The 24503-nt window shown below is 48.0% G+C and overlaps 11 protein-coding genes across 11 annotated transcripts; 3 read left to right on the forward strand and 8 right to left on the reverse strand.

Annotated features, from left to right (window-relative positions):
- Positions 1-228: 228 nt before the first annotated feature.
- Positions 229-2544, reverse strand: FVEG_10575 (hypothetical protein; the record flags this gene model as incomplete). The annotated part of the gene is made up of 2 exons (XM_018899737.1): positions 229-2139; positions 2194-2544. The coding sequence occupies 2 exons, from the start codon at positions 2542-2544 to the stop codon at positions 229-231; spliced, it is 2262 nt and encodes a 753-aa protein (XP_018757860.1).
- A 593-nt stretch (positions 2545-3137) lies between these two features.
- On the reverse strand, positions 3138-3551 carry FVEG_16832 (hypothetical protein; the record flags this gene model as incomplete). Its single annotated transcript, XM_018906071.1, has 1 exon — positions 3138-3551. The coding sequence occupies one exon, from the start codon at positions 3549-3551 to the stop codon at positions 3138-3140; it is 414 nt and encodes a 137-aa protein (XP_018757859.1).
- A 1918-nt stretch (positions 3552-5469) lies between these two features.
- FVEG_10574 (hypothetical protein) lies at positions 5470-6775 on the reverse strand (the record flags this gene model as incomplete). Its single annotated transcript, XM_018899736.1, has 5 exons — positions 5470-5858; positions 6003-6319; positions 6367-6473; positions 6526-6684; positions 6734-6775. The coding sequence occupies 5 exons, from the start codon at positions 6773-6775 to the stop codon at positions 5668-5670; spliced, it is 816 nt and encodes a 271-aa protein (XP_018757858.1). The 3' UTR covers positions 5470-5667.
- Positions 6776-7347: 572 nt separating this feature from the next.
- Positions 7348-9168, reverse strand: FVEG_10573 (hypothetical protein; the record flags this gene model as incomplete). Its single annotated transcript, XM_018899735.1, has 5 exons — positions 9059-9168; positions 8617-9003; positions 8272-8555; positions 7982-8224; positions 7348-7929 (listed from the first exon to the last, which is right to left on the reverse strand). Exons 1-5 carry the CDS (start codon positions 9087-9089, stop codon positions 7348-7350), a joined length of 1527 nt encoding a protein of 508 aa, XP_018757857.1. The 5' UTR covers positions 9090-9168.
- Positions 9169-10490: 1322 nt separating this feature from the next.
- On the forward strand, positions 10491-13015 carry FVEG_10572 (hypothetical protein). The gene is made up of 6 exons (XM_018899734.1): positions 10491-10609; positions 10659-10820; positions 10868-11269; positions 11316-11750; positions 11804-12096; positions 12146-13015. The coding sequence occupies exons 1-6, from the start codon at positions 10575-10577 to the stop codon at positions 12910-12912; spliced, it is 2094 nt and encodes a 697-aa protein (XP_018757856.1). The 5' UTR covers positions 10491-10574; the 3' UTR covers positions 12913-13015.
- A 441-nt stretch (positions 13016-13456) lies between these two features.
- Positions 13457-15282, forward strand: FVEG_10571 (hypothetical protein). Its single transcript, XM_018899733.1, has 3 exons — positions 13457-13587; positions 13640-13727; positions 13773-15282. Exons 1-3 carry the CDS (start codon positions 13564-13566, stop codon positions 15176-15178), a joined length of 1518 nt encoding a protein of 505 aa, XP_018757855.1. The 5' UTR covers positions 13457-13563; the 3' UTR covers positions 15179-15282.
- A 389-nt stretch (positions 15283-15671) lies between these two features.
- FVEG_10570 (hypothetical protein) lies at positions 15672-17734 on the forward strand. Its single transcript, XM_018899732.1, has 2 exons — positions 15672-16589; positions 16647-17734. Exons 1-2 carry the CDS (start codon positions 15806-15808, stop codon positions 17558-17560), a joined length of 1698 nt encoding a protein of 565 aa, XP_018757854.1. The 5' UTR covers positions 15672-15805; the 3' UTR covers positions 17561-17734.
- On the reverse strand, positions 17676-20096 carry FVEG_10569 (hypothetical protein; the record flags this gene model as incomplete). Its single annotated transcript, XM_018899731.1, has 1 exon — positions 17676-20096. The coding sequence occupies one exon, from the start codon at positions 20094-20096 to the stop codon at positions 17676-17678; it is 2421 nt and encodes an 806-aa protein (XP_018757853.1).
- A 300-nt stretch (positions 20097-20396) lies between these two features.
- On the reverse strand, positions 20397-20930 carry FVEG_10568 (riboflavin biosynthesis protein RibD domain-containing protein; the record flags this gene model as incomplete). The annotated part of the gene is made up of 1 exon (XM_018899730.1): positions 20397-20930. One exon carries the CDS (start codon positions 20928-20930, stop codon positions 20397-20399), a length of 534 nt encoding a protein of 177 aa, XP_018757852.1.
- Positions 20931-21091: 161 nt separating this feature from the next.
- FVEG_10567 (hypothetical protein) lies at positions 21092-22255 on the reverse strand (the record flags this gene model as incomplete). Its single annotated transcript, XM_018899729.1, has 2 exons — positions 21092-21818; positions 21864-22255. The coding sequence occupies 2 exons, from the start codon at positions 22253-22255 to the stop codon at positions 21092-21094; spliced, it is 1119 nt and encodes a 372-aa protein (XP_018757851.1).
- Positions 22256-22438: 183 nt separating this feature from the next.
- On the reverse strand, positions 22439-24042 carry FVEG_10566 (hypothetical protein). Its single transcript, XM_018899728.1, has 3 exons — positions 23661-24042; positions 23141-23612; positions 22439-23095 (listed from the first exon to the last, which is right to left on the reverse strand). Exons 1-3 carry the CDS (start codon positions 23776-23778, stop codon positions 22606-22608), a joined length of 1080 nt encoding a protein of 359 aa, XP_018757850.1. The 5' UTR covers positions 23779-24042; the 3' UTR covers positions 22439-22605.
- Positions 24043-24503: the final 461 nt, after the last annotated feature.

The following is a 24503-nucleotide window of genomic DNA, read 5'->3' on the forward strand; positions in this document are numbered from 1 at the left end:
AGACAGGATATCGTAGTTTCTCTCGCAAGTTCTTACTGTATCGGTAGTGCAATGGCATCGCTTATCTCAGGAACACGTTCGAAAGCGTTGGGCTATAGTCGCCATGAAAATGAGTGCATCAAGTAAACTTCTATAACTTTGAGATCGACAATGAGCACGCATTGCATATAGTAACTCCAAAAATACTAAGATAATTGACATATCATTACTAACGCACCACATGTACCATCAGGACTTCAAGTGGAAAAGAGAACGCAAACTTGGATACCTCTTGTGATGCGACATACCCGACTCGAGGAACTTGCTTCTCTTGTAATATATCTCCTGAAGGCAATTCTGGTCAATACACCAAAACTCCGAAGTCCTCTTGCCTATCCACATCTGCAGCTCAATGTCAGGAATTATGTCAAAGGGCTGTTGACTGCCAACAAGACCCTTAACAATTGACGCCATGCGAGCATACTTCTCCCAATTGATGATCTTTTCGTCTGAGCCTGAAGATGCTTCTCCTTCCTTGACATTCTTCACTTTGTGATATTCATCAGTGAAGACTAGTTGGCTCAGATATGAGCCCAAGAAGGGGAGGCGTGGGGCTGAGGAACTTGAGAACAAAGCTCGCAGCGTCTTGCGGTTTTCCGATGGGTCGACGATCCGCCGTAGGGAGCGGAATGACTCCTTGGCCTGTATTGATACAGAATCCCAAGACTGTTTGAGCCTCAGTACAGAAGTGTCGTCCAGTCCTGAGGTAACAGCCACAAGGCCATCAAAGTTTCTCAACTGGAACAGATGCTGCGCGATAAGGATCCATGTTTCTATAACATAACCCCGGCCTTTAGGCTCAGCTTCGGTGAGGATGCTCTCCTTGACCCAGTTGGAGATTCCGTTGGTGAGCTGGCACATAGCCACCACGTTGGGGGCGTCTTTCGAGTTGTGAACCATCCACCTCCCGGCCAGAAGCTCTCGTGCCTTGATGCAAGAGAATACCTGCATTTGCTTGGAGGTGATTTGAGCGGCGAGATAGTCGTGACACATATATACAATGGAAATCTGATCGCCGCGACACGCAAAGAGGCTGTTCGCAATATCCTTGGTCATGTTGGTTCCATGTCGACAGGTCGTATCCCTTTTAATGGTCGGTATCGAGGGGGAGACACACGGACGATCCTGCTGTGCGATGCCGATGCTCTTTGTAACATCGAGGAGAAACGCTGATGATGCGGGTAAGATGTTCTGGACTTCGCATCTAAGAAAGGAGTCTAGCGATATTAGGACACGCTGGTCTGTGTTGGGCTCCCAATGAGACTCCAGCCAAACCCTGAGGGCGTAGCAAACTCGAGATTGAATCCTCTTTCTCCGCTGCGCTTCTTCGTTCTGGGCGGCCTTGAATCGTTTAGCCAGGGCGCTTAGCAACTCCTCTGGTGTACAGAATAGCTCCCATGTTAGGAAGAAAGCTTCGACGAACTGTTCCCTAATAGACTGGAGCTCGCAATCTGTAAGGTGCCCCATCAGAGCTGGTAGCGAACAACGGGTCACTTGTGCTCTCAAGATGAACGATTGATCCTGGACGAATGTATGGTGCGCTAAAGGCTGGGGCAGTATATCATCGGGACGATGCAGTAGCTGTTGCTCCAGTTGGGTTTTAGAGCCAGAGTCTCGCAGGTCAGGGTGATGGTCCTGTCTTTGCTGTGTTTGTGGGGATGATTCACGCTCTGGGCATCCACGAGGCGATGCTGGAGCGAGATAGGCCATGTGCTCGTGCTTTTTGGCTCCCCTAGACAAGGGGCTATCAGGTTCGTCGTTCGAATCATCTACAGCTGTCGTAGTTGAAGATGTCTTGCTCTCATCGTCAACAATACTCGGGGTCTTGGCGTTGGTCGAGCCACGAGAGAGATGACTCTTGTGCAGCTTTTTGACGGCTGACAAGAAAGTATCAGCTTTGATCACGATCTTGAAAGCAATCGAGACGATGCCAGTCCTGTGTGTACTGTCCTTCTTCCTTTGGCTAGGGGTACCCTCGCGCATCGTTCCGAGTTGTTTCTGTAGGACAAGGATGAGGTTGTGAACGCAGATACTTATGGGCTTCAGGACCTTCCATGCGCCTATCTGGGGGCAATCGACGTCGAGGCGATATCCGAGGTTCTTTAGTTCATTTATTAGCAACATAAGGCGCGGTCAGTAGTTGGCCTGGCTTACCATGATACTCGAGACTCCATGGACAATGGCGTCAATGTCTCCTCCGTCAATAGGCACATCTGGGTCCAAGCGCAAGGCTTCTGAGAACTTGATAACCGCTTTGAGCAGGGGCCTCAGTGGCTTTGGGTCAAACACGTTACAGTAGTTCAGAGGCATCCAGCCTACAGTACCGCATTTCAGCAGGCTGCACTCTGTCCAGCCAGATGACTCAACATGGTGAATTAGTCCGAGCTCTCCCTTGTCGAATGCAAGTAGATTCTCAAATGACGCGGGAGCAGGGGGGTCAAAGGGGTAAATTGTACGGACGAAGAAGGGCGCCGGCCCAGTAGACCTTACTTTTGGTGAAGACATGTGCTTTGATGTTTCATTGAGATCAAGATGGCCAGCTCACCCAGCGGTTGCTCTGTTTGAATGGTCGCGCAACCCGAGGTAAAGTCGATCCTAGGACTGATATCGTACCAGAAATAATCTGCCACGTTGTCATGATAATTTGATCGCGAGGATCTAAAGAATTGGCCCGCAGGAAAATAGCAGACTCTCGTGGCGGTCAGCCCTGGCAATGTGTGCCACTCACTAAACTCTCTCGGCTGGAACAAAGTCTCAGCATTCCGGATTTCTCGAGAATGTGGTGGCACTGGTTCCGAGTGATCTGCTACAAAAACCGTAAATGGTTCATGGCATGCACCTTCTATCCGATTTGTACAATATCCCACACGGGCCGAAGCTACGTTTTCAACCTAGACCTTGTTTGAGTTTTAAGACTATCATTATGCATGCAACTAACAACTCAACGGTATTCCATTATCAAGTCTTAAGCCTGCATCGGCGCCCGTTGATGACATCCTGTGCATTAGTCTTCCATCCAACAACAACGGTTTGCCAAGCCAACACGAGGCCAAAGGATCAACTTTTTCCTCTTTAAGAATAGTCCACTCTGTCCCCCTTCAACTCTCGGTCGCCAAGATCCAGCCATACCAAGGGCTGTACACGACGCTATAGCGAAGATGTAGTTGCATCTCAACAAGACCATCTCGTATTCGGAGCTGATCCAAGCTTTGGGGCGGTGCTATGCCTCGAGACAGAACCCTGCGCAGGGTATCCATCTGGAAGTATGAGATGACATGGTGCTCCAGGCCGTTCCAATATAGAGTTATGCTCTGTCTTATCAACCGTCCAGTGAGATGCGCGGAGTCTAGGTCGGCTTCGCACGAAACTCGGAAGTCGCCGAGCACAAACTCGTCATGCCATTGACGATGATCGCGCCATTCATGAATTCCAGAGGAATCGACGTCGTAAACGAAGATGGCTCCATCTTGGACGACGTATCGGGCTTCTTCAGCGCGCAGTGGCCTCGACATGTGGAGGTACCGGCCCTGAAGACAGGCTTCTAATAACAGGAGAGCATCAACTGCGCTCCGGATGAAGCCCCGTGCTGTAGGTTCCATGGCCTTCAGAATTGGTGGCCTAAATCGCGAGTAAGTCGACTAGTCAAACAAAGCATATTTATGCCTAGTCAAATCTGGTCTTACGGCTATTCGATTTCTCCGCGGAGGTCTAATACGTTGCGTGGTTTACTCTGGTGTTTGTATGCCCCGTGAGGTCTCCGGGCTTCAACGTTGCGGGCTATCGCCTTTTTATAAATATTGGCAGAACGTGTTTGGAAAGGCAAACGCGGCAATTTATCGATTGATAGTTAGAGCATATGACGTCTTAACGAGACATATCGGTATCTGCGGCAGCAATTACATAGAGCCAACACCTAGCATTCTTCAGAAACATTTGATCGAGTCAACAGAAGCCCTCAGGGCTTTTGCGCCTGTTCTCTTTGGTAGGTCGCTAATTCTTTCATCTCAGCCTCCAGTCTTCGTATTTCCTTCTCTAAATCTCTATTAATCTCAATCAGCTCGTCAATCCGTCGACCCTGATCGTCTTCGTCTTTAAGTCTCTGGACTTCACTCTCTAAATAATTTAGATATTCCTCTAGTTCCTTCAGAGATTTAACCCTGGGGCAAGTGATCTCTTCTGTACTTCTTAGTAATAGGACTAGAGAAGAGACTGAAATGCTACTGGTGACGAACTTGATGTTTCTTGGGTGTTGGCTGGCATGATGGTAGACTGGTTGATTACAAGTGATGGGTTTGACAAATTAGATCTTAGCTCTTGCCAATGCTTTAGTGACAACAGCTTACGTTCTTGTATTTATTTCTTCTTGACATCCTGTGGTGTTTTCTGCGGGACTCAGCCTGCATATTCGAAACATAATGAGTTATGATAATATAACTGCCTTTGCGTGTCAGCTTCAAAGCTCAACGTACTGCCCTGCAGGCTCCTGTCCCCACCATTCCTTATCAGCTGCATTCCCCCGGTGGTCTACTCAGTCGATCCCTTGGCGCTCGCAGATGGATCATACCCTCCCTGTCAGTTCGAGATTAAGCATTGAGATGGCAGTGACACTACTCTTCTCCAATGAAGATGCTTCTCAGCGCTAATGGGATGTCACTATAAGACGGATCGCCGTTTAGTTGTATGCAGGCTCACAGAAACGGAACTGTACTGGATAATTGTGACTCGTGGCGGTGTGTTGGTGGTTGGTTGAGTCGGCAGCTGAAGCCCTGTAAACTTGGAGAGCTGGGGCCACAATCGCAACACCATTCTCAATGATCTGCATCAGATCGGGTCCCACAGCTGCATGTTGGTCCGTTAGTCCCGACAACCAGGCTCCAGGCCAGTGTCCCAGGCATCATTCATTGTTGGATCCTGCGCACTCTGAAACTGCCGTTGTAGCCACAACTTGTATCAACATTCTACAAACTGTGTAACTTATACTAAGCAAGCAGATATGCCTAATACTGTCGAGCGTTTTGCTTAAACGTAGCTTCCTCAAGCATATCGCGCCTTCGGAAATACAACTGTGCTATAGCCCTATCCCCGCGATCGATGATCTTCGCTGATGTGCTCGCTGGGATTGGAAATTGGCATTTAAACTTTGATTCACGTGGACCCGCTGCTTATGCCCGTGTCTAGCTGGTAACATAATCCATTCTGTATTGTAGGTTGCCACGTAATGGGCAGTTTAGACTTATCTTGGCACCGGCCTGGAACCCTTGTGTAGCTGAGTCTTGTGAACTAATCCGGCCAATTTTCGGCTTCTTTTCGTACATAGTTTGAGGCCAATGGGAATGTCACTTATGGAAGAGGTCTACTGGGTAAGTAGCGGTTGATTAAGGAAAGAGATCAATTGCGTATGAAGTTAATACGACATCTATCCCTAAGCAAGCCACCTTTGTCCTTCAACTACGTTTTGGGTTTAAATTGCGAACTATGATGGGTTATCGCGTGTCCCCTCCGGGCTTCCCCATCGTCGATCAGGGACTAGCATCACAGCGCAGACAAGGCTCCCCGGAGGCCCAGATCTCCGAAGCATACCCCATCTGACCCCTCAACCTTCCCCATACGTATCAACATGCTTCAAACTTAAAGCCATTGCTTGTTTCCATAGTGAGACACGAAAGAGCCGCCATTACCAGCCTCAATGCTAGCCTTGTCGATGACCGAAAGAACTGCAGTGGCAGACTCTTCTGGAGAAATTGCTCCCTCCCAGTGGGGTGCATAGCCTTTGAAGGCGGTGACCATGTCTCGAAGTCCTTGAAGCTGCTCCTCGGTGTCTATTTCGTATCAGCATGTGATTCTGGCAATCGTATTCACAGGGTCAAGAGAATGACAGACGGTTTGCCCCTATTCCTAGAACGGCAAATATTTGCAACGCATATCGTGTAGGTGGGGCAGATGACATGATTTGAGGGACTTACAATTGGACGTGTCCTGGGTGGCAACAAGACCAGGAGAAATGGCCATGAACAGGATACCCTCCTTCCTGAACTGAGCATCGAACTTGGCAACGGCGATATTAAGTGCGCCCTTGCTGATGGTGTAGGGGGCCCCGTCGGCGATGGAGAAGTTGGTGATGAAATCTGGGTCAGCCATGCCCGACGAGATGGAGATGACCTTCTTGGCTTGGCCCTTGCGAATTAGTGGGAGGGCTAAGTTGAATAGGTGGATGTTTCCGAGGGTGTTGATCTTGAAGGACTCGAGCATGTCTTCTTCGAGTCTCTCAGGTTCCTCGCCCCTGAGCTGTCAGCAACTGACATGTACATAGCACGGGAGCGCACTTACAGAACACCAATGGGGTTGTGTGCCGACCATTCGGATTGAAGGGCAGCGTTGGCAATGATGTAGTCAAGGCTACCGCCTGTGATCTTGGACACTTCTTTGACCAAGTTCTACTCTTGTGGTCAGCTTGAAGTTTGGCGAAGAGGCAAATTATTTACAGACCTTTACATCTTCGAGCTTTTGGATCTCGCCTTGGATGGTATGAATGTTGGATCGTCCAGGTAATTCACGCTGAATCTTTTCTTCAGTTGCCTTCTTGTTGCGGACAAATCCAATGACGATGTTGTTTGGGTCAGCCGACAATTGACGAACGAATTCGAACTATGGGTTGTTAGTGCTGTGGTTGTGGAGGTGAGTCTCGGGGACTTACACCGAGGCCTCGGGATGTTCCAGTGATGAGATAAGAAGGCATCGTGATGTTGGTTCGATGTTTAGGTTGGTCGAAGCAAGTATTGCTTGATGGTGGATGTTGTGTCTGATAGAGGACTGGAGATCTGTGATGAGCTCCAAACCCCTATATATAATCTTCTCAAGACACAGTTTTCATCATGAAAGTATTAGTGCTTTGTAATTCGGATTGACCCTGCCCACGATACATACGCCTCTGGGTCAGCGAGCCAGTGGAGGCTTGTAGTGGGGTGGGGCCCTCGCAAAAAGTTGCCCTGCACTAAAGACCTACCTTAAGCCGCATACGCCAAAGTCGCGTTTATCGTGGGCTTCACATCTATAATCAGTAGAAATGTTACCGAAATTTCATTATAAATCCTGATGTCTATGCAGCTCCATCCTGAATCTGCAACCCTTTACAAGCTTGGGAAGATTTCTAATCCAAGTCTGCTTACAACATTGCCAACAATGGCACTCCAAACCTTAGCTGCTGTTGGCACCGTGTAAGTAATAATCCAGATGTCAACTCACTGCATTCTGTGTTTCAACTGCTGTCTGAGGGTATGACTTAGACATTTTGAACTTGCTAACTTGGATTTATATAAAGGCTGGTACCGACTTATGAGTCGAGCTCAGAATAACACCCAACTTCCTCACATAATTCATGTCTTCCGCGTACAAGTCCTTTTGCACCCAGACCGTTTGTATAACACCTTTAACAGTTGCAATATTTCGATACTGCAAGTTCTTAGTCGTCCTCTCCATAACATCCAGAATAATCATCCTTTGCCTATCACTTTCTGCCTCGCAGCCAAAAATGAGCAAAGGGAATGGCCATTGACAGGCAGGTAGTTTTTCAAGCAACTCAAACGCCTGTCCAACCCATGTTGTGAACTTTTGATCCAGTGGAAGTATTCCAGCAGATGCTCTTCTCAGATAGATCAGGGTGGATAGACGGTACAGCTCGACGACTAGATCAAATGCTGGATGTTTTGTATCAGCAGAAGAGTTGCTGTCGGGTACTTTCTTCTCGAGGTTGCGCAGCTTCCAATCCAGTATTTCAAGATGGCTTCTATGAGCCTTCGTTTCATAACGCGGGTCGGACGGCACTGTCACAGCGTTGAATGCTTCTGACAAGAGATACAGTATCTCATGAGGTGCGCCAGTGAGAGATTCTGGCTTCATGTTCTGTTAGCAAGTTCCTTATAGGTAAATCATGGGTATGACATACTTGACCGTTGCCGCATACCACCGGGTGAAATGAGTCAGCAGCTTCATCAGCATCGAGAGTGACATGTGGCTGCCAGTGGCGCAGACTGAACCTAGATAAAGTATTATAGTAGTGTACCCATCCCACAAGAGCAGCTGTATCGTGGTCGAGGTTATACACATCTAGCCCAGCTGTCTTGACGATCTTGGCAGCGCCACAAGCGTACCATAGCCAATGGCTGGACTTCATTGAGTTTTGCTGTATCTAAAGCGAAAGTCAGTGCGCCCCTTCCTCGAGGATTCGGCCCGTACCTCTAGCATGCTTAGTATCATGCCAGCTGCTATGTGGCAGGCTGAATCGGTCACACTGATGCGGCCTTGTGTTGACTCTGCTAGTTTTCGCAGAGCGGCTATCTTATACTGAGCGGTTATTTGCGGTGAGTTGGCGCGATGGAAGGATGCGAGTGCCAGAGCAGATTTTAGAACTGCTGTCGATGAAGGTGAAAAGTCCGAAAGGGCTATCTGGATTAACAGTTCCCGGACCCTTGGAGCATCATGGCCAAAAGACGTGATGGAGTGTGAGGCTGTCTGTATAACTGGCTGGAGTGAGCGGGAGCTATGGCAAGTGGTCACGGATCAGCCAGGCAGTTAGCTTACAGTACTGGAAGGAGCTCTGATCGGCTGAACTCAGTCGAGTTATGGGTCCCATTCCAGGTCCTTTGATCAATGATAGTGGCCCTGATGCCTCAAGGGGGCTAGCATCAGGGGAACCAAAGGATACTTCAGGCAACCCCAGCATGTGTACTCCATAAGTCTTATCCGACGCAGATACTACATCGTGCAGCCTAATATCTGTAACGGTAGTATTCACCAATCGATGCTCCGACAGTCTACCCTTAAGACGCGGTCTTGGACCAACTATAGCCCGCCGGGTATCATTCCGACGGGGCCAAGACAACTGCATACCATAACCCTTGCAGTGACGCCCTGATTTGGTGCATCGATTGCATTCCGGATAGGCCTGGTCACAGCGCACTTTGCGTGCTACCACTCATATCAGCAGCCTGAAGGCCATGTGCAGGGGTTAGACTGGACAAACCTCGACAGGTCCCGCAACCTAGAGACGGCATTTCGATGGTGCAGAGATATGACACAATGCTGCTCGCAAAAACTTTCCACTCAGAATCCTTCTTATATGCTTCAGTGGCATGAGCGAAATAATATGACAATCTCCGCCAGGGAATGATGCGTTCTCCCCATTACCAACATCATGTAAGCAGCCACAGCCAGGATAGGGTCGGTAATATGCCGGCTATATTTCACATTAATTGAGAGCAACTTTTTGCGAGATGATTATCAATGTGGAGAGATTGAGGCTAAGCTGTTGTCGTACTAGTGTGCCTCTATGTTTAGAACAAGACTCCACAGATACCGTGGATAGCCTAGGGTAAGTAAAGTACTGTATTTGGCGAATATTCAGTGGTTAATGGCAGTTATACTGATACTAATCCGTGGCTATATATAGTTAAATAGTCTTTTTATTTAAGCTTAAAGGCTGGCTGTATTTGAGCAGTGGATTATTACTAATGGCGTAAAGCAGCAAGTTGTCGGATAAACTATATCCAACGTGTCATGAATGTGAGCGAGTTGTCTCCACTAGAGCGTGGTTACTGGTGCTTATCATGACACAAACTCTCGACAATGATTAAAACTGAATCCAAATGAGATGTATCTCAATCCAATACCTCTATAAACTGTTTATTTAGTTGCATGCTTGTCTTACAGGTCCAGTACATACTCACGATTTACCTCCACTAGATTAAGTCTGATAAGATAACTAATAAGCGATAAGATGAGCCTCGGCCTTATCATCGGTGTCTTGGTGGAGTGGCCGATTTCAAGACACCGGTCGACTTGGCCAACAAATCTTGCTTGAGGGCACTAACAATATTGTGATTGGTACATCACCCTAGTCCAAGGTGTCAAGAGAAAGGCGGAACGATTATCAATGAAGACCTGTCTTTGCATCAAAAAGAGTACATCTGCACAACAAAGCAATATTTTCTTAATCAATCCTTCTGTACGCTTCATCTCGATGCTTTCACGGTGGCTGATTACTGATGCGGCGGTATTTCTTCACCTTCCCAGGCAGCATTGGCAATGACCCGACAGCGATCGGTACGATAAGATAACACACAGCATGGCCCCGGCACGATGTAATAAGTCACCCGAGTACTTGTTCGCGATGGTGTTGCGAATGCATCTGCCTTGACCACTGACAAATCCAGTCACCACGATCGCGATCCCCTCAATCTCAAAAATCATGGCAGGCGTACATAATGACGTCGCAAGGAACGATCACAAAATCGCTCCGCTGAAGCAAACACGGTGAAATTGCATAACTTTCAGCGGTTTTTGTTCACTAATCACCTGGAGATGCCGCTTGGCTGAGCGTCGCAGGGCTTAGCGCGATGCACAATCGCCGCAATGCCCGCAACTTTCGCCGCAAATCGAAGATGGCGCGGATGGCTTTATAAGTTAATATTGACTTGTCAGCAAGCAAGATACGAAAATTCGCTTTGAGATTATGAGATAATTCGAGAGATATTTTGGCTATGGCTGATCAGAATATCCTCCAAATGCAACGACGGTAAGTGATGCTTGGAAGGGATGAGACATGAGAGCTAACAGGGGTATAGACCTCATGGAGTCGCTTGTACGCCATGTCGGCGGTCAAAGATGAAATGTGTTACTTCGGATCCGGCAGCTGTTGTGTGTGATCGGTGCCAGAGACTGAGGAGACAGTGTGTATTTGAGTCGCATCGTAGGGGCCTTTGGAGAAGAGATCTGTCAGGGAGAAGGTAGGCGAAACCATGTGTCGGAGTGATGAAGTTGACAATTGCCATAGAGAAGATCGAACACATCCTATAGATGAGGTCATGGACGATGGCTTGGCTTCTGGCTCCTCAGGATCACAGCCTTTCCCAGATACCCAAGCCTTTCAAGCACCTGATCTCCCAAGCCGGAGGAATTCTTATCAGAATCGAGCTCCTGAGTCAGTCTCCGCGTCTTCCAGATCTGGTCAGTCGCCATTTACGCCAGCATCTTTTGTTGCAAACTACCAGGATACACGAGGGTTGTCACTGGGTGCAGCTCTCGACTCCGACCGATCGGTTGAAGTAGAGACCCGAGACTCTCTAGATATGCTCCTTCAGCACAATCTATCCGACCCAGTGAATTCACAAAGAAAACACGACCCTATTGATATGGGACTTATCAGTCGACCATCTGCACAGAATCTATATGAAGGGTGCGTGTGCCTTGATTTACAAATATTCGGCTACTGATTTGTGCAGATTCTTCAAGCACTTTAACTGTCTCGTTGGGCTCCTCGATCCCAGTCTCTACACGTTCTCCTATACAAGGTCTAGGTCAAGTCTCCTATTCACCATGATTCTCACAATATCATCACGGATCTTTCAGCCAGAATCTCATAAGCCTATACTAGATCATGCTGAGTTTCTCCTTGGCCAAGCTTTACTCGCATGTGACTCAGCAGTCGAGAATATCTGGGCCGTCATATGTATGCATCACTGGAAAGACGCGAACGATACAAGAGGCTACACCTTGATCGGGTTTGCGATTCGAATGGCAGCTTCAGCAGAATGGAATATGACACGAGGACGTGTCTCGTATGACACCCAAAGATTTGAGGATTTGGGAGAGCTTCAAGTGCGGCAAAGAAGAGACAAAGATCGGGTGTGGATGGTACTGGGAAATATCGAACGGATGTGAGATCCTCTGAGCCAGGATGGAGACAGAGTAATAAGCTTACAGCCACCAGATCAAGTTGCTTTACCGATCGGCCTCTATCACCAGCAGTCGTCCTCAACCATGCAGCCTCTAGGCAGTGGATGGCCTTGACAGAATGGACATATCCACTCGGAGATGGAAAGGCAGTTGCTGGCCATGAGTTGACAAGCATTGCCAGCCAGGTTCATGAGAGCACGACGAGAACCAGTATCGACTCTCTTTCTCCGTCAGCACTTAATTTTGAGCCATTTCGAAAGGACATAGATGACTTTAACAACAGGATTGCTGCCTGGGGAGACTATTGGCATGCTGCCTTCGATACGTGTGAGACAGTAATTACAGATCATGGAGAATCATACCTAACATTATCTAGTTCCCAACCCAGAGCCTTTCCAAACACCTCTGGTCTGTCTCTTGAGAGATTACATCCGTCTGTACTCCAACTCGGTATTTCTACATCGAATGATCGTCTCGGGAAGCAGATCTACGCCACATGATCTCACCACTCATACCGCTCGAGTCTGTTTCTGCAGTGCATTGAGTGTACTGCGACAGGCCATCGAAATGGGAGAGTTGGAAATCATCTACTACCTCTGGGATACAGCGCACCTAATGATCGCCTTCTCAGCCATGATGATTCCAAAACTACTAAGGCAAGATATCGACGAGTCGTCAGTCTCAAAGAACGCAGCTATCAATACGGTGACTCAAGTTACGTCTGCATACGTCAGTGCCGCCAAGTCAATAGGCGCCTCTGATCCAGAGAACAACACTATCTTGGCTCAAGGTCGTCTCTTCTCCGGAATTCTCGCGCGACTGAAAGCCGAACTGGTGCAAGCGAATACCGACATGATGTCTCCGGCCATGCCTGACAATCTCTCCATCTCGGGGCTCTCGTGGATCGAAGACCAGTTAAACAGGTCTACGTTCTTCTCTGACGGAAGGATGGATCCGCCGTTGTCGGAGTACGTTGATATGGATACACAGACCGTGGGGCCGAACGAAGATATGAGCTCGTTCATCCCGCAAATGTACGAGGAACTGGATCTCATGTTGGATGATGATTTTGTGAACGCCAGATATTTTGAGGTTGGGTTGCTGTCGTGGAACGAGCCTGGAATATTCACACAGCCTCGTTAGCTGGATCGTGGCGATCGATTCAACAAAGCCACCTGTTGTCAACATACTCGACTTTTACGATAAGGAGTTGCAATCACTATCAGGCTTGCAGCCTGCTTCGCTAGTTTTCACGTCGAAAGCTCAGGTGCAATAAGTAAACCTGGATATTAATTAGGCAATAGACTAGTGAAAACTTTATTAAGCTCAAGAGCTTATTGGCTTTGGGAGTCAGTTGCCAAAGCCTAAAAATTGACCTTGCTCCCCGAGACTGGGGACCATCTACTAAAACCCCAACAGATAGGACCGAATACCATAAATCTGTAGATCTTTCATAATTTTCTGGACCTCAGACTTTTGTGCCTCCACTTGGCCCTGTGATAGAATCTCCATAAAAGATGTCAGGGGAGTCGGTACAGCTCTTCGATGACATTCGCTGTTCACAGTGACGTCAAGTTGATACAACCCTCATTTATCGCCAAGGGTCTTCGCCGAGATACATCCTGGTGACGACATAGCATATTAGATAGGCAGAAAAATTACTATCCTGATCGTTTGAGCTTCACCTCAGAACTTTCCTCTTTTATATCGCGACGTGATAAGTAAACCCTCCTTTTAGCCTTCAACAAGCTTTCTATATCACGACGAGCGCAAGATTTGCCACAACGGTTCATCATGTCAGAAAGACAAATAGCAAAGGTAAATTGAATGTTTTCTGGGACATACAGTTGTTACTAATATTATTGAGTAGATCGGTATGGTGGGAATGGGGAGCATGGGCTCCATGATGTCCCTCCTCTTCGCCGAGAAAGGTTGCAAAGTGTATTACTTCGACATCAGTACGTGACATCTCTCACCATAATTCACAACCACTGACCATCCAGGCGAATACAATATGAAGGCAGCAGAGAAAATGGTCAAGGACGTTAACGAAGAGACTCGAGTCTTTCGCCAACATAGCTACAAACAACTCTGCGAAGAAATCTACTCCGAGAACCACCCACGGATCATCATCTTTAGTATCCCCCACGGAAATCCCGGCGATGAATGTGTCAAGGCTCTGCGACCGCACATGACCAAGGGAGATATAATTCTCGATTGTTCAAATGAGTTTTACGGCAACACGGAACGACGGCAAGCGGATCTTGCAAAAGATGGCATTTTTTATGTCGGGTGCGGTGTCTCAGGCGGGTATCAGAGTGCACGAGCTGGTCCGTCAATGTCACCAGGCGGCGACTCCCAAGCCCTCGAAATCATCATGCCGCTTCTCAGAAGAGTCGCAGCGAAAGATCGTGATGGTAAACCATGTACCAGCCCCATCGGCCCAGGTGGTTCAGGACATTATGTCAAGATGATCCATAATGGAATCGAACAAGGCATGATGTCGGTTATTTCCGAAGTATGGTACATCCTCACCAAGGGTCTTGAACTTAGCTACGAAGAAGCAGCTGGTGTCTTTGAGAGATGGAATCAGACATCTGAACTTTACAATACGTTCCTGATCTATATCGCTGTTGATATTAACAGGACGAAAGATGAGGAGGGCCGATATGTCCTGGGCAGGGTTCAGGATAAGGTTGTGCAGGATGTTGATAACACTGAGGGGACGGGGACGTGGGCTTGTGAAGAGGCGGTGAGGCTTCACGTCCCTGCTGCGAATATCGTCAGTGCGCATTTGTTTAGATGTACATCGGCTGAACTGAGCCAGCGCGCTGCTGATGCTGAGGCCTCTGGACGTTGGCAGCCTTCAGCAATGAAAGTCGCTTTGAGGGACGATCTCATCGAAGATCTGCGTAAGGCGACGTACTTTTGTCTATTGCTGTGCTTCACGCAAGGCCTACAGATCATTCGCGAAATGGATCAGCAGCGCGAATGGCACATCAACTACCAAGACCTACTACACGTTTGGAGCGCCGGGTCAATCATTCAAGCTGGAGGTATCATGGACCTTCTTCACAAAGTCTACAGCGAGTCGCCCAACCAGAAGAACAATCTCTTATCTAACAGCCAACTCGAAAAACAACTGACAAGCCTTCTGCCTTCAATGAAGCGATGTATTCTCACAGCATTGGAGGCTGATATGGTAATCCCAGCGATGAGCCAGAGTCTAGAGTACTACAAGTATTCAACCTCTGTGGATTTGCCGACTCAATTGACGGAAGCGGAGCTGGATTACTTTGGCAATCACAAGTTTGATCTGAAGGAGGAACAACGGGGTGAACCAAGCAAGGGAAAACACCATTTTGAATGGAAGCCAGCGAAGGGGGAGTCTGACAAGTCTCGGCTTTGAAAGTGTGAGAGTAGCTTTGGCAAGCAAGAAATTCTTCTGGTGTAACATCAGGGTGCCATGATGAACTAGTCTAAAGGCTGAATAAGATCTACTAAATTTACCCATGTATCACTTCGATACGAGGTCGCAAATATTCATCCCCCCCTTCAACAATCCCCCGAACACTCTCCGTAACAAAATAAGCACTTACATTAATCTCGCGAGATCATCATCTCGGCTCGGAGATATCATCGCGTCTTCGCGCCTTCCAAAACAACCCTGATAAGACTTTCTGCTTACGTTCGGGCCGCGATCGGCATTCCCGTGCCGATGAGGTTATTCACAGATTATTCCCGGCAATCATCCCTACGCCAACTTATCCACCAAACGGTTACCCATATCAGGAACAGCGAGTAAAAGTCGCCACATAAACATGACGTAACGACAACGGTCATTTTCCTGCACCGTCTCCACTCGACTGAATCAATTTTTGCCTTGAGAAATTGACTTTGGCTGATGCTCTCGGTGTTAGAGGACTAGTCGCCGAATCTGGCACCGATCATTTCTGATAAAAGTACACGACATTCCACTTCATGATCCTCTCTTTTTTTGATCAAGTTTGGTTCAATCATCTATGAATAATTGACCATGGAGAAAGTCGAAACTTCACATTCAGATCATAACGATCGTCGACAATCCCATACTTCTCACAGTGATGAAGAATCATCCATATCATCATCTTCACACCACAACCAGCAAAATGACGACATTTCACGAACGTACTCCCTCGGCGACACAGAATGGCAGAGCATTCGCGCCCCAAACACAGGAGTAAGCATGACGCGAACTGTGTCGCGAAGAGAATCTGTCCTATCGAGGATTCGATCACGGCCTGTCCCCGTGTTTACGCATCCCCTCGCGCACGTCAAAACCACAGAGGATCAGCTCGTTGATTTCGACGGGCCAGATGATCCATACAGACCGATGAATTGGCCCAACAAGAAGAAGATTCTAACGACTATGCTGTACGGATTGGTCACCATGTCAGCGACCTGGGCGAGTTCATCGTATTCATCTGGTACGGCACAGGTAGCAGCGCATTTCCACGTCGGCACGCAAACCGCTACTCTCGGCACGACGCTGTTCCTTGTTGGTTTTGGAATTGGGCCTTTGCTTTGGGCGCCGCTGAGCGAAGTCTACGGACGACGACAGGCGGTGCTTATTCCAATGTTTATAGCGATATGCTTCAGTTTCGGAAGTGCAGTCGCAAAAGATTTTCAGACACTCATGATCACGCGATTTTTCTGCGCGTTCTTTGCTTCAGCGCCTGTTACAAACACAGGTGGTGTTCTAGGCGATTTGTTCCTACCGTCGGAGAGGGGAATTGCAATGGCGGGGTATGCCATGGCTGTCGTTGGAGGTCCTGTTCTCGGTTAGTCTGGCATTTATACTTTGTGAGGAATTGTCTTGGCTGACGGTTTTGTCTTAGGTCCCATCGTTTCAGCTGCTGTTGTGCAGGATCCGAGTCTTGGCTGGCGGTGGACTGAGTACCTTACTGGTATTGTACAGATCATATTTCTAACGCTGGCTGTTATTTTTGTTGATGAGAGTTACCCACCGAAACTTCTTATCTACAAGGCTAGGAGACTGCGTCACGAAACAGGCAACTGGGCGCTTCATGCGAAGTTCGAGGAATGGGATGTTAGCATCAACGAACTCGCGCGAAAGTTCTTGGTCAGACCGGTCCAGCTCATCATGACGCCTATTTGCTTCCTCGTTGCGCTGTACGCCAGTTTCTGCTATGGTATTCTCTACATGCAACTTGGCGCTATTCCCATTATCTTCAGGGAGATCAGAGGCTGGGGTATTTTGGTATCGTCACTGCCTTTCACCTGCATTCTTCTCGGAGCCATTCTTGGATGCGGAGCGAATGTGTATAACCAACTCCTCTACAACAAAGCCTATCACGCAGCTGGAAACCGCGCTGTTCCCGAGAAGCGCCTTCCTCCTATGATGGTCGGCTCTGTGATTTTCAGCGGTGGTCAATTCCTTATTGGATGGACTGCTCAGAAGGATATTCACTGGGTCGTTCCCTGCATTGGTCTTGTTTTGTTGGGAACGGGCTTCTTTACCATTTTCCAAGCTGCGCTGAACTATCTGGTCGATACGTTTACCATGTACGCTGCTTCAGCTGTCGCGGCTAACACATTTCTTCGATCTTGTTTCGCAGCTGCTTTTCCGCTCGTGGTTGGACCATTGTATCATAATATCGGTGTTGGACCTGGATCCAGTATCACTGGTGGCTTTGCAGCGTTGTTGATTCCTGTTCCGTTTGTGTTTTATATCTATGGCAAGAGGATCAGGGCGAGATCCAAGTGGTCGAAGGCTTCGGTATATGACTAAGGAAGCACCGTTGCTTGCAGAGGATATGAAAAGTTGACAAAGTAAATTTATAGATAGTCTAAGATTGCAATAATACCCCAGATATAACAAACGCCATGCTCATCTATGTATGCTCCTATTTGTTTCCAACCTGTTTGTTCCATAACTCCTTGTACCTTCCGTCTATTGAGATCAATTCCCCATGCGTGCCAGACTCAACGACCTGTCCATTATGAATGACTAAGATCTTGTCCGCGTTGACAATAGTAGATAGTCGATGCGCGATGACAAATGTCGACCTTGCACGTTTTAGCTCGTCCAGGGCACCCTGAATGCTTGACTCTGTATTCGTGTCAACTGCACTAGTTGCCTCATCAAGAATCAGGATTGGGGGATTCTTGAGGAATACTCGCGCGATAGCCAGTCTTTGAATCTCTCCTCCTGACAGCTTGACACCCTGCTCGCCAACTTCTGTGTTGTAGCCATCGACGAAGCTGAGAATTTTATCGTGGATGGCTGCAGAACGACAAGCGGCGTAGATCTCCTCGTCTGTTGCTGAAGGTCGCGCGTATCGCATGTTCTCGAGGATTGATGCGTTGAAGAGAAGTGGGTCTTGGGGTACTACACCAAGAACGTTTCTCAAGGAGCTGAGAGTAATATCCCGGATATCATAACCGTCGATAGTGATAGATCCCTCATCGATATCGTAGAACCGAAGTAACAGTTTCATAATGGAGGACTTGCCAGCTCCCGTCTCACCTACCAACGCAACAGTCTGTCCAGGCTCAACCGACAGAGAAAGGTCTTGGACTGTTGGTTTCCGAGGATCATAAGAGAAGCAAACATCATGGAACGCAACACGTCCCTCGACCTTCTCTAGCTCCTTAGCACCCTCCTTGTCAGTGATAGTGGGCTTCGTCTGCAGCAGATAGAGTAGACGTTCAGCATCGACCAAGTCTGACATGAGCTGTCTGTAACTATGAGACAGGAACTTCAATGGCCAGACTAAGTACTCCCAGTATTGAATGAAGAAGACAAAGTCACCAGGGGTTGAATAACCGTGCCAAACGTCGTAGATGACAAGACTCGCTAGTGTACAGAAAGTGCAGGGGATGAGAGCATTGAGTAATGACTGGATGTAAGCATCTCTCTTCTCAAAGTTCAAGCCAGCGGATAGCTGCTTGTTCACCGCCGATCCGAAGCGATACTTCTCGTAGTTGAACATGTTGAAGTAAGTGACGGTCTGCCAGCCCTGAACAGCTTGATGCATAACACGGACTTCTTCTCTCTTCGACTTTGTCGATTCTCGCCGGTTGTCGAGGTTCCATCCTGTGGCTTTGACTTCGAACGTGATGAAGAGGACTGAGCCGATTGCCATGGCGAGGGCGACATAGCTGTTGAACTTCCAGTAGAGAAATACAAAAGCAATAGCCAGATCGATAGCAGTTGGGAGAATTTCGATGACAAGCATGTCAAGCACATTAGTTAATGCTTCGCCCTGTTCAATGGCCTTCATAACCTCTGCCGAGTCACGCTCAGAGTGAAACTCCATAGGTAGCGATAGAACATGGTTAAACGCTGCGTTTGTGAGAGATCGGTATGAGAACTGCTTGATCGGGATTTTTGCCAGTGACTCAATCAGTCCAACCACGACATCGTGAGAAGCGAGGCTCATGACAAGCCAGATGAACAGAGCGTGGAAGGGGTTCTCCTTGGCGAGGAGCTGATCCGCCACGATACCTAGTTGACGAGGAACCAAAATGTTGAAAACTCGAGTAGCCAGGATACAAAAGAGCGAAATCAAAATGCAAAGTTGGACTTTGCGGTCTTTCTTTGGGATCAAGAACGGGAGGAAGATCGAGAAATCGGAGAGGTAGCCTAACCAACCGCCTTTCTCCTTGAGTTTCTTTGCGCGTTGGCGTTTGATTTCGATGACATCTTCCTCTGATTCGCTACCGGAGATGTACTCATCGTCATCGACCTCTGTGTCTGACGCTGTCTCGGTGCCGTAGCTTGGGCATGCTCTGCCATTTGCATGGCCGTTTGATTGGAGAAAGGGCTGTGATTCTTCTGCTTCTGAATATGGTGTGTAGAATCTACCGCTGTTGGAGAGATGGTAGATCATGAGGAAAACAAGAGGTAGAAGTCGGAATGTTTGAGAAGCAAGTTGTACAATATGATAAGTATCATTCCGGCTATTGATAGCAGAGAATATCTGCAGCGGAATCTCAAAAGTTAGGGTGATAAGCGATGTTCCGAGGACCAATGACCGCGGTGCACTTCGCTGACTCCAGATTAACGCCCATAACGATAAGAGCACAACAAGGTGTATCGTCGCAGGCTCTTTACTCTGCTGACTCTCCCGCACAAACGTCACTACACCCTCAGCCAAATACCCCAGGATCAAAAGCCCAATGGCAAGAAGATCATAATCTCGTGGGGTATTTTTCACAGTGGTACGAGCGGCGTTGAGGATGGTAACGACCGAGACGAACACTACAGCTACGGAGGAGCAGCTGTAGTGGAGGATATTTGAGACCTGAAGAATTGACGGCATGCCGGGCAGGTAGAAGAAGAACGGTGTGATTTTATTTCAGCTATTGAGAACCGTCTGATCAAATCTTATATACCCAATGCTCAGCCCTACGTGTAACGCAGCCAAGGTCATTTGAGGCGCATATATTCGACGCAGCCAATCGGCGAGGGTATGAGTCAATGCCACAGCGGATATCGCCACGAGACGCAACCTCCTTTGAGTAATTAGTTTCGACGTGGTGATTGGCTACGGCGTATTCTGCTGTGGGGGTCCCAATCGGTATGGGCGGCAGGGTAACATACGGGAGGATGATTATGCTTATTACTGGCTTTGGATGACTTTGTATTGAGTCATGAGGATTCCACTGCCGAGGCTGGTGCTGTTTAATAGCTGAAGCTTTATTTCCTGTGGGAGGGAAGAGATTAGGGGTATTCCGGTGCCGAGAAGCGTGGGCATTATCGCGACTTCGACGGTGTCCACTAGGTGAGCTTCTAGGCATCGGGCTGCGAGATGACCTCCGCCCATAAGCCAGATATCCTTTCCCTCATTTGTTTTGAGATGTCTGATGTAATCAAGCACGTTTTCTCTTATGACTGTAATATCTGGGAAGTGGTCCGGGGTCATTGTGCGGCTGACTACTATGACTGACTCTTTGGGGCGTTCTGATAGTGGATTGTCAGCGCCAAAGGATTGCATGGTCTCGTATGTCTTGCGGCCCATGATGAAGTATTCGAATTCGGAGTACAGTGCTGGGAAGTCGATGGTGGGATCTTCGATGATCCATGGTGTTGAACCATCGGGTGATGCGATGAAGCCATCTAGACTTGCTGCGACGTTGTAGCGAAGGCGTGACATGTTGGGCGAGAAATGACAAGTTTGAGGTTGGAGTAAGATGGGAGTCTGTGCGAAATGCATAATGACTGAAGACTTATTTGGTCGGGTGAATAATCCCGCCGATTACTGGCTGGGCTCCAGAATGCTTGGCATCCAAAGTATCATCTAACCACTGACCGCCACTAATTCTCACTTTTCTTCACGCCAGCCTGCGTCGCGACCAATAACTCCTCTCTCAAAAGCCAAACAAGAGGAAACATAGTTCCTGGCCCAAGTAAACAACCCAGCACAAGAGAAGCAAAGCCGGCTCGGATCCATGAAATACTACAAACTCCGACATTTTCAAGGTCCTTGAAGTGGTACGCCAACCAAAGAAAGCCAGCCGAGTAACAGCAGATGTAGTCGAATTGAATGACAGTTCGAAGGCCGAGGATTGGCTCTTGTGGCGTTGTGAGGAAGTGCTGAGGAATAAAGACTTCGAAGATGGTGGAATTCATGTTGAGAATGGTATACCACCACATGGCCGTACTTATAGCACTGATGATGCCGATTGTGAGTCGAATAGCATTAAGCTCTTGCTTAATTGTCTTTAGTGTCTGCTCCTTCGGCTGACGAATGATCTTCGATAGCATAAGCATGATGATGGATCCCCAGATTGGAAACAGCTGCCAAATCCAGTTCCACCAATTCCTCGCCTCAAGAGACGAGTGGAAGAACGATGGAAAGTGCGTGACATAGTACCCAAACACAATCGTAGGCAAAACAGCTAAGCAAGGCGCTACACCAGGACGATACAGACTCGGTGTTGTAAGTTTGTAAGCGGGCGTGAAGATGTAGAACAGATAGAAGAAGATAGGCGCAAGACAACCTATGCCAAACATCTGGGACAGAAACAAAAATACAACAGGGCTAGTCACATTAGCAAAAGAATTCAGACTCTTGGATTTAACTTACTACTTGATCGCAGGAAACGTATTCCCCGGTCTATACCCCTCAATCATAACAACAGCATACATCCCCGCAAAATCCGTCAAGAACACCAAAAGCTGCCAGTAAGCCTCCTCATCCGTAAAGAACTGCAAATGCGCAAACGCAACAGTGACAACAGCAAAAACGTCATCTAGAACAGGCACGCCATAGAAGTTTTTGATAATAGGTACGGTAACGTTTTGCGCGCTGAAAACAGAGGTCTGGAGGGTTTGTTCGATTGTAGGGCCGATCGGCTTTGCCATTGCGAAGGCGCGGGACATGAGGGCTGTTATTAGGAGGAAGGGAAGGGCGTGGATGGCGCGTCTGAGACGGCTTGAGGGGGAGGTGGTGTGTGGCATGGTGATGGGTTTGTGCATGGTGAAGATCGTGATGAGGGAATAAGGTGGGTTGATAGTTGATGGAGGGTAGGTTGACTGATCCTTGTAGTCGGCCCACCAACCGGAGGATGCGAATCCTGTAGCCAATCTTCCTACAGACTACATAATTCTCATAGATTGGTTGCATATATCCGAGTGTAAATCGTTTACTGTTTGTGTTTTACTGTCTCGTTGATTTGTGTCTATTATGTTAAGTTTCTATTATATACTCCAATTTACAAGCTGATCCTTTTGTAAAAAAGATGCCTCCTTGAAAGGAAGTCTTGAATTCCTACTAATGATACAGAATAGTGCTCTATAGATGCTGATGCACGCTTGCCATGAATACCCTAAGAAAGGACCGCACTAATAATCAACGCCGCTGCAATGACATATCCCATCACCGATTGACTCATCAACCTCACCGCATCATCCTCCTCGTCACCCTTCGAATCCGTTGAGTTATCCCCACTGCCTTTTTCACCACTGTCTTTATCACCACCCTTCTCATCCCCTTTACCTTTGTCACCCTTGTCCTTATCATCACCTCCCTTGGTAGAGTTCCTCTCACTCGTAAAATTCCCCTTCAAACTCATCCCAAAATTCGCAGCTGTGAATGTAGCGTTCCCTCTTGACATCCACGTCTCTGTTCCAAATTCAATGATACCAAGCCACGGATCTTTCGGTAGGTCATCTGCGTCGATTTGTTTGTGTGCTTGTTTGAGGATGTACTGGAATAAAGGGTAGAAATCCTCATCGAAGGATAGGACGTCGCTGTTGTCTTTTGTCACGGCTGTGAAGACGTGTGTTCCTCCTGAGTTTCGGCCATAAAACAACGAGCTGCAGGAGTTAGTACATAGAACGCAGGATGAATGGTGTACTTACAACTCTGTCTCTCCCAACGTAACAGTTGACAAGATACTATCATTCTGCCGTCCAAGCCACCACGGATCTCCCACCCTTCCCAACCAAACCATAAACTCAATCTTAGCAACCTGCGGATACAGCGTTCTATTCCTATCATCATCTAGGAAGAAATCCCACGCCGCATTCGCCTGCACGCCGTCCCTCTCCAACTCTGCTTTGTTCTTCGCCCAGACTTCATTACTAAAATCATCTGGTATTTTTGACGGACTGCCGGGTGTGTAGATCCAGTCTGTTGATAGGCGGATTGACTCTAAATCGCTGAGACGCACGGGGAGCGAGGGGTTGTTGAAGCGCACGTAGGGAAAGGAGTGTACGTCCTGGATGTCTGCGGGCCAGTTCCACGTTGCGGAGAATGCGGGTGTGCTGTTGTCGACTTTGAGGCATACGAAGCCATTTTTAGGACTCTTTTTGTTCCATGCGTTTGGGTAATCTGCAAATATGAGCAAGTATTCATAGCCTCTGGGGAAATTGAACGTACATGAGAGTGAGTCATTTAGTTCACCTAACCGCTCATTCCCGCAAACTCTCGCAACCTCATCCTTCCCCGAAACGCCCGTAAGTAAAATCGCATAGCTCACAGCCGTCGTGACTTTCATGGTGAGGCCTCAATGTTGCAGTGAAAGGAGACAAGGGTTCCATGCAGTGTTACAGCAGATAAACCTGAACTTTAGGGGCTTGGCTGTTGGGGCGACAACGCAGCTCAGCCTCACTTGACGGTTCGGGTTAACGGCAATGGATTTTAACTCTGGAGAATTTTCTATAATTGTAGTTTCGATATACGAGAGGCGTTGTGATGATGGTATGGGCGCTTACGTGGCAGGCTTGGGTACGAAAAAGTCACGACGTCATGGGGTTTTTTTACGATCGACGCGTTGTGGAACCACCCAATTCTTTGGTAGATCACTTTACGCGTTTTCTCACGATCCATGGTATAATCTGCATAACTATGCATAAATTAGATGTGTCGGGAGATTGCAAGCTCAAGTCTTCGAGGCCATCAACAGCATCGGTTCCTACTGTCGGTCGTCGGAATTATCATCCACTCATGCCACTCCCCGCAAATGTCAAATCACCGATCGATCTTGTCTCACCCTAAAGACCTATACGATCCAAAAATAGCGACAATTTCATCGTCCTCTTTGACCAATTTGCCTCCCCAGCGTATCACGTGCACGTGTGAATGCCATTCAAATCGTTCATCGCGGTCGCGGAGTTGCATAGTGAGCCAGTACATTTACTTTCGTTTACTCACAGTCGTGCATCGTAGTCACTTCTCCCTCGCGCTTGGCTGGTTGATGCGATGAAGTGCTATTCATTTTGT

The sequence above is a fragment of the Fusarium verticillioides genome, chromosome 11 (assembly GCF_000149555.1).
Source record: "Fusarium verticillioides 7600 chromosome 11, whole genome shotgun sequence".
Lineage (NCBI taxonomy): Eukaryota > Fungi > Ascomycota > Sordariomycetes > Hypocreales > Nectriaceae > Fusarium > Fusarium verticillioides.